This window comes from Protomyctophum parallelum (genome assembly GCF_964188405.1).
Source record: "Protomyctophum parallelum genome assembly, chromosome: 2".
Taxonomy (NCBI): Eukaryota; Metazoa; Chordata; class Actinopteri; order Myctophiformes; family Myctophidae; genus Protomyctophum; species Protomyctophum parallelum.
In genome coordinates, this window is record NC_139699.1 from 22,439,965 (window position 1) to 22,448,758 (window position 8,794).

At 47.0% G+C, this 8,794-nt stretch overlaps 1 protein-coding gene across 6 annotated transcripts in view; it reads left to right on the plus strand.

The window, feature by feature from the left end:
* adamtsl3 (ADAMTS-like 3) overlaps positions 1–8,794 on the plus strand; it is a 189,339-nt gene that overhangs the window by 102,920 nt on the left and 77,625 nt on the right. For all 6 annotated transcript variants that reach the window (XM_083759131.1, XM_083759134.1, XM_083759129.1 and 3 more), the window contains exon 7: positions 2,619–2,745. In XM_083759131.1, coding sequence (XP_083615257.1) covers positions 2,619–2,745 — 127 coding nt within the window. The remainder of the gene's footprint in view (positions 1–2,618; positions 2,746–8,794) is intronic.

The window sequence follows — 8,794 nt, forward strand, 5'->3', positions numbered from 1 at the left end:
GTAATGTTAGAGACCACATAAGTGAACATTTCAAGCCTGTTTTCTCAACTTGCTGTTTTCTGCAAAATCTCCAAAACTGGTGGGTCAAACTGAACAACCAATATGTCAATTTGAAGCTATGATTCCCTGCTTTCATATGACATGAGAAAAACCAAAATTCTAAAAAGTCCAATGGCAGTCTCTCAGTCAAAGTGTAACATAATGCTTAAACACCAAAAGGGGTTCCCATCCCGTCCTGAAGGGGTTATTATACCCCAAGCAGCAGCAGCAGGCTAAATGTCTGGTAATGGAAAGGACAGCTTCATGGTTGTGAAGTTGATGGATTGGGTTTACGTATAGCTGGTTTCATCGAGGGCCTCCGTCCGCGCTGGCCTTGCATTCCAGCGTGAAGTTGAGTATATCGTCTGACTTAACGGCGGCTCTAGCTATGAGAGCTCCTGTGTGCCGTGCAGACAGCAGAGTGGCAGCATGCAGGGCGGTGCCGTGCAGACAGCAGAGTGGCAGCATGCAGGGCGTGCAGACAGCAGAGTGGCAGCATGCAGGGCGTGCAGACAGCAGAGTGGCAGCATGCAGTGCGTGCAGACAGCAGAGTGGCAGCATGCAGTGCGTGCAGACAGCAGAGTGGCAGCATGCAGTGCGTGCAGACAGCAGAGTGGCAGCATGCAGGCCGTGCAGACAGCAGAGTGGCAGCATGCAGGGCGTGCAGACAGCAGAGTGGCAGCATGCAGTGCGTGCAGACAGCAGAGTGGCAGCATGCAGTGCGTGCAGACAGCAGAGTGGCAGCATGCAGTGCGTGCAGACAGCAGAGTGGCAGCATGCAGTGCGTGCAGACAGCAGAGTGGCAGCATGCAGTGCGTGCAGACAGCAGAGTGGCAGCATGCAGGGCGTGCAGACAGCAGAGTGGCAGCATGCAGGGCGTGCAGACAGCAGAGTGGCAGCATGCAGTGCGTGCAGACAGCAGAGTGGCAGCATGCAGTGCGTGCAGACAGCAGAGTGGCAGCATGCAGTGCGTGCAGACAGCAGAGTGGCAGCATGCAGTGCGTGCAGACAGCAGAGTGGCAGCATGCAGTGCGTGCAGACAGCAGAGTGGCAGCATGCAGTGCGTGCAGACAGCAGAGTGGCAGCATGCAGTGCGTGCAGACAGCAGAGTGGCAGCATGCAGTGCGTGCAGACAGCAGAGTGGCAGCATGCAGGGCGTGCAGACAGCAGAGTGGCAGCATGCAGGGCGTGCAGACAGCAGAGTGGCAGCATGCAGGGCGGTGCCGTGCAGACAGCAGAGTGGCAGCATGCAGTGCGTGCAGACAGCAGAGTGGCAGCATGCAGGGCGTGCAGACAGCAGAGTGGCAGCATGCAGGGCGTGCAGACAGCAGAGTGGCAGCATGCAGGGCGGTGCCGTGCAGACAGCAGAGTGGCAGCATGCAGGGCGGTGCCGTGCAGACAGCAGAGTGGCAGCATGCAGGGCGGTGCCGTGCAGACAGCAGAGTGGCAGCATGCAGGGCGGTGCCGTGCATGGTATGTCATGTCCTCACAGGTTAATCTCTATTCCTTGAGCTGTGTGTGTGTGGCTCCCCGGCCTGTGGCCCCCCGGCCTGTGGCCCCCCGGCCTGTGGCCCCCCGGCCATGGGGATGGCAATGAAGGACCGGGAAGTCTGGCGTGGCATTGTGAGATCCATGATCTCGACCGCGGTTGACAAATGATGATTGATTGATGAGTGGACTGATGGGTATTGTAGTTGTTACCATGCACTGACAGAATGAGGCCAGTCTTCCTTCTAGTATACGTAAGGGATACTATCTGGCTAGGTGGTCATTGTCGGGAGATAATTCACCGACGGAGGGAGTTTAACCACCGAGGCAAAGTCTGTGTGTGTGTGTGTGTGTGTGTGTGTGTGTGTGTGTGTGTGTGTGTGTGTGTGTGTGTGTGTGTGTGTGTGTGTGTGTGTGTGTGTGTGTGTGTTTACATGGCTGTCATGTTGGAAACAGCAGTAAATCAAGCTGGTGCTCAGAGGGTTTGATTATGCAGTTACAGAGAGGAGCGGTCTGTTATGAAGAAATAACACACCGCTGAATTCAGCGATTGACATAATCAAGCATTCAACCAAGCCATGTAATCAAGGATTAATAATATAATACACACCACACAGCAAGTTGCAACATGAAAACCTGTGGTGTACACAGAGAAACGAAAATAAATAGAATTTCCTGAGAGTAGAGTGGTGTCGACTGTCGAGGATGCCTTGACCTGCTGGCGCGTGCGTGCGTGCGTGCGTGCGTGCGTGCGTGCGTGCGTGCGTGCGTGCGTGCGTGCGTGCGTGCGTACGTACGTGTGTGTGTGTGTGCATTCTAGTATAGGTTTTGTTTGTCCTGGGCGCTACTCTCCCTCTGCCAACCTGGGGAGAGCCCAGAACTGAGCTCATGCTTCCTTCAATGCATGAGGAGTCGAAGCTGCTTATTTTCACCTGACGGGGGGGACGGGGGACGGGGGGAGTTCCCCGGTAGGACATAGCACGTGGAAGTAACACTTTATTCACTCCTACATCCCAATCTCTCTGTGTGTGCGTGCGTGCCTGCGTGCGTGCGTGCATTTGCGTGTGTGTGTGTGTGTGTGCTGTTCCCAGGAGGTGGGCTGTGATCGTCAGCTGGGTAGCGGAGCCAGAGAGGATAACTGTGGTGTGTGTGGTGGAGATGGATCTACGTGTCGCCTGGTGCGTGGGCAGGCTCTGCCACACGTCTCGCCAGAACAACGTAGGTACAACATCCAGTGATGAATATTTCAATGGTATAATTCATCCGTGTATTTGGTGTCATTATCACTTAGTGCAATCTCATTTTGATGCCTCTATATACATACAGGTTTTTAGGAAAGACATCTCCTGTAAAAGTGGGGAACTCTACGGCACAGTTGTTTACAAAGTCAAAGCAGTGACGTGTTGTTGTTGAAGTCTAGTTCAATATTTCTTTCAGTTTTAGCGTGTAGCCGATTTTTGAGTGGTGCAACCACTCCAAGTGTCTATGTGACCCGTGTGTCTGTGTTTGTTCACCTATCTATGTGACGTTAATGAGCACCAGTATAATGAGTACCAGTAGGGGCGCTGTTTGCCATAAACAGAGAGAGAGAGACAGTGCACTGTTGCCTGCTAATGAGAGGTGTGATTTTTGAAAATGTCTTTTGACACTGAAGATCCAGTCCTGTTAACACTAGGAAGTCTGAGCAGCCGTTCTGACCGAATTTGAGATTTCAATGTTTATTTTCTCAGCCCATGGAGTCCAGAGAAAGTTCCCCTTTCATGACTTTGTCTAAATATTCGATTGAAATCATCTCTGTTTTTTTCCCCATTTGAAACTTTTTCTAAATATGATTTTAGGCATATATCTCTTACTCAGTCTGACTATATCGGCCCATTCGACCGCTCTCCCCCTTTATCCCCCCACCCCCGCACCACTCGTTCACACCTCTTCAGCTGGAGACGTCATTGTTGCCTACACGCACTCACTTTTATTTTTATTTTCTTCCCTCTCTTATGAATACATTATTATACACCCAATGAAAATGTACACTTCACGGATTATATAGGCCATTTGGAATTAGAACAATCGGTAGAAAATTGGCCGAGAATAGCACAATAGCACATTAATTATTGCCTAAATGTAGGCTACGGACTTTTCTGAAAATGGTTAATCTGCAAGCTGCCCGACATTTCAACTTGATATGTTTCGTAGAGAGGGCATAGGCCTACACAAGCCAGAATTCCGTAGTTTACATGGTATTTTGAATTTTTTAAAATGAGCAAAAAATAAGCGAGTTATGTAAAGAGGGGTGGAGGGGAAAAGGCGATTATTTGGCACAATCAATCAAATATATATTAATTACATCGCGTAGCCTATAATGTTTCCCCCTCTATATAAAAATGACAATATATAACTCTAATGTCGTATTTCGTCGGGAGTCGTGTTAATATTTATTTACTCGTCATTGTCATGTTCACTCCAAATAAGCAAGTATTATGTAATAAATAAATTAATTTCGTGGCTTTTTGTTCTCTTTTCTCCAGGCGCATACCCGCATCGAGATGAGCTCTGCGACAGCCGTGCTGTGCTGTTTTCAATTAAATTACTTGCAGTATAATATTAATAAATACTACATCCTATATACATTGCTTGTCTGTCTAATCATTCAAATGTTTTTCTATATGCATATTGCATAGTTTATGTAAGCCTGAATTAAAGTCTGATTACTGAGGCTTTTTCCCCCGTCTCTCTCACAAACAACGAAGCCTATAAATATTGTCACCTTTATGCAAGTTCGTTTGATATTGTTTAATTCGATAACGATAGCGAATATGCAGCTATCCGTATAGGTGCCCTTTGTGTCAGTGTGCGCCTGCCCAACCCCTGGCCTCTGTAGAACCTGAATCCCCCCCCCCACCTCATTTCCCCTCACTGTATTTTACATTCCTGCTGTTGTCACCACGCGGTAAATAATGAATACTTTGTGTTAATTCAACCATGTTTATTTTTTCTTATTGTTCACAATATCAGAAAGCATGAAAGAAAGTAAATATAAAGCGAAATAAAATCAGGGAAAACACAAATCCAGTTTCTGTTGCTATACTTAGAGACACTTGACACATGTCATTGTAATTGTTCCCGTACATGTGCCACATGCCCGTTTGCCACATTTGTGGCAGCTGGATAGCGTCTTGTTTCCACATCTGTCAAGCTGACACTGCCGTCGCTTCTTGGGCGTGTCTGGTGTCTGTGGACCATCCTGTCTCCTCTTGGCAGTTTGCTGGTTCTGTGGTGTGGTAGGCAGCGGCTGCAGTGCGCTGCGCTGCTGGCGCCGAGGGGTGCGTGGTGGCATGACTGAGTCCTTTTCACCCATGTGTTCCTCGCGGAGCTGTAGTGCCAAGTCCTGTAGGAACTCTCTCCTGCTGAGCTGCGGTTTGTTCAAGCACTGTTTGTACAACACATAGGCATTGATGGCAGCCAGGTCCAGAATGTTGTAAAAGACAGCCATTGGCCAACGCCTGGTGCCAAGTCTGACGCTGTAGTTTCGTGCCATCTGATCCAAAATGTCCACTCCCCATTTCGTGTCATTATAGTCCGTTACAGACTCTGGTTTCGCTTTGGGGTCTTTACCAATCACGATCGAACGGTGCATGGTGCTTAGAATGCAAACGTTTTTGTTTGCTTTGCTTTGGTAAATCGTCAGTGTGGCACCATCACTTGTCATCAGTTGTGTGTGGAACAGCTGTTCTTTTCCACGTGCGGATGGAGGCAACTCTCGCCTCTGTCTGTTCACAGTTCCAAGTATCGTTGTGTTGTTTGCTAGGAGAGACTGCCCCAACTTCATCGAAGTGAAAAAGTTATCCATTGTGATGTTTCGGCCTCTGTCGAGGAATACTAGCCTACTATTTTATTGGTCTAGTTCAGTTGATTTAAACAAAAGTAATACATTCAGTATAGGCCTGGTTTTGATATAATGATGCGCTATAACAGAACAGGAATTCATCATATAGGAAGCAAAAAGGGAAAAGATACATATACAGTGAGGGGAAATGGGGTGGGGGGGGGGCCTCGTCATATAGCCCAATCAAAATCAATTGACATTTAAATTAGCCTATACAACTTCGATGCAAAAAATGTGTATAAAGGCACATGCAATGTGTGGACAGGTCATTTCACGATCATGATTCGAAGAAATAAGCCGAGGGAAAGACGCTACACAGCAGAGGAGGCAGCCAGCATTCTGCTCGGGCAGACGGCTTTTGGCGACATAGACAGCGAAGATGACAATGTCGGAGGAGAGGAACAGGCTGAAGAGTACTACCCGCCAGCTTCAGATTCATCAGATAGCGTGTTTTTCATTCGTGCGATGTCGACATCTGGTTATCCATTGAATCAACTGTGGGCGAAAGGGGCATGGGGGAATGAGACGGTGAGCGAAACAATGTCTCGTGACCGTTTCAAATCCATAATGCGATACCTGCGATTTGACGACAAGGACACCAGAGAAGCACGCAAAGAAACAGACAAGTTTGCTGCAATAACGGACATTTGGAATCAGTTCACAGATAACTGCATATCTTGCTATGTGCCTGGAGGAAACATCACGGTCGATGAGCAACTCTTCCCATCCAAGGCAAGATGTGGATTTACGCAATACATGGCCAATAAACCAGACAAGTTTGGAATTAAGTTCTGGATTGCTGCCGACCTGGACAGCAAATACTTCCTGAATGGATTTCCATACCTTGGAAAGGGCCAGTACCGCAGCAGGTGATTTATTTTCCTTTTCTAATAATCAATAATCATTTAAAATGTCTTTACATCAAAGCCTATTATGTATATATTTTTGCGTTGTAATAACCATTACACCTTCTCCCTGTCATTTGTATATATAGTGATGGCGTGCCGCTCTCTCAAGACGTGGTCCAGAGGCTGGTAGCACCATTCCTCGACAGAGGCCGAAACATCACAATGGATAACTTTTTCACTTCGATGAAGTTGGGGCAGTCTCTCCTAGCAAACAACACAACGATACTTGGAACTGTGAACAGACAGAGGCGAGAGTTGCCTCCATCCGCACGTGGAAAAGAACAGCTGTTCCACACACAACTGATGACAAGTGATGGTGCCACACTGACGATTTACCAAAGCAAAGCAAACAAAAACGTTTGCATTCTAAGCACCATGCACCGTTCGATCGTGATTGGTAAAGACCCCAAAGCGAAACCAGAGTCTGTAACGGACTATAATGACACGAAATGGGGAGTGGACATTTTGGATCAGATGGCACGAAACTACAGCGTCAGACTTGGCACCAGGCGTTGGCCAATGGCTGTCTTTTACAACATTCTGGACCTGGCTGCCATCAATGCCTATGTGTTGTACAAACAGTGCTTGAACAAACCGCAGCTCAGCAGGAGAGAGTTCCTACAGGACTTGGCACTACAGCTCCGCGAGGAACACATGGGTGAAAAGGACTCAGTCATGCCACCACGCACCCCTCGGCGCCAGCAGCGCAGCGCACTGCAGCCGCTGCCTACCACACCACAGAACCAGCAAACTGCCAAGAGGAGACAGGATGGTCCACAGACACCAGACACGCCCAAGAAGCGACGGCAGTGTCAGCTTGACAGATGTGGAAACAAGACGCTATCCAGCTGCCACAAATGTGGCAAACGGGCATGTGGCACATGTACGGGAACAATTACAATGACATGTGTCAAGTGTCTCTAAGTATAGCAACAGAAACTGGATTTGTGTTTTCCCTGATTTTATTTCGCTTTATATTTACTTTCTTTCATGCTTTCTGATATTGTGAACAATAAGAAAAAATAAACATGGTTGAATTAACACAAAGTATTCATTATTTACCGCGTGGTGACAACAGCAGGAATGTAAAATACAGTGAGGGGAAATGAGGTGGGGGGGGGGATTCAGGTTCTACAGAGGCCAGGGGTTGGGCAGGCGCACACTGACACAAAGGGCACCTATACGGATAGCTGCATATTCGCTATCGTTATCGAATTAAACAATATCAAACGAACTTGCATAAAGGTGACAATATTTATAGGCTTCGTTGTTTGTGAGAGAGACGGGGGAAAAAGCCTCAGTAATCAGACTTTAATTCAGGCTTACATAAACTATGCAATATGCATATAGAAAAACATTTGAATGATTAGACAGACAAGCAATGTATATAGGATGTAGTATTTATTAATATTATACTGCAAGTAATTTAATTGAAAACAGCACAGCACGGCTGTCGCAGAGCTCATCTCGATGCGGGTATGCGCCTGGAGAAAAGAGAACAAAAAGCCACGAAATTAATTTATTTATTACATAATACTTGCTTATTTGGAGTGAACATGACAATGACGAGTAAATAAATATTAACACGACTCCCGACGAAATACGACATTAGAGTTATATATTGTCATTTTTATATAGAGGGGGAAACATTATAGGCTACGCGATGTAATTAATATATATTTGATTGATTGTGCCAAATAATCGCCTTTTCCCCTCCACCCCTCTTTACATAACTCGCTTATTTTTTGCTCATTTTAAAAAATTCAAAATACCATGTAAACTACGGAATTCTGGCTTGTGTAGGCCTATGCCCTCTCTACGAAACATATCAAGTTGAAATGTCGGGCAGCTTGCAGATTAACCATTTTCAGAAAAGTCCGTAGCCTACATTTAGGCAATAATTAATGTGCTATTGTGCTATTCTCGGCCAATTTTCTACCGATTGTTCTAATTCCAAATGGCCTATATAATCCGTGAAGTGTACATTTTCATTGGGTGTATAATAATGTATTCATAAGAGAGGGAAGAAAAAATAAATAAAAGTGAGTGCGTGTAGGCAACAATGACTTCTCCAGCTGAAGAGGTGTGAACGAGTGGTGCGGGGGTGGGGGGATAAAGGGGGAGAGCGGTCGAATGGGCCGATATAGTCAGACTGAGTAGGAGTGATTTTTTTTCAGCCTTCCTAGTGTTAAAAGGGCATCCTGTTCTTAACCATCCCAAAGCTAATCTAGCATGTTACCACAATGTCCCAAAGACTCCAAAAAATGGGACCCAGTGCCCTCCCTGCTTGGCAGTTGGCACTCAGCATCAAGGGTTGGATTGGGGGGTCAGTCCCTGCTTGGCACTCAGCATCAAGGGTTGGATTGGAGGGGTCAGTCCCTGCTTGGCACTCAGCATCAAGGACTGGGGGGTCAGTCCCTGCTTGGCACTCAGCATCAAGGGTTGGACTGGAGGTGTAAGTCCTTGCTTGACTCTC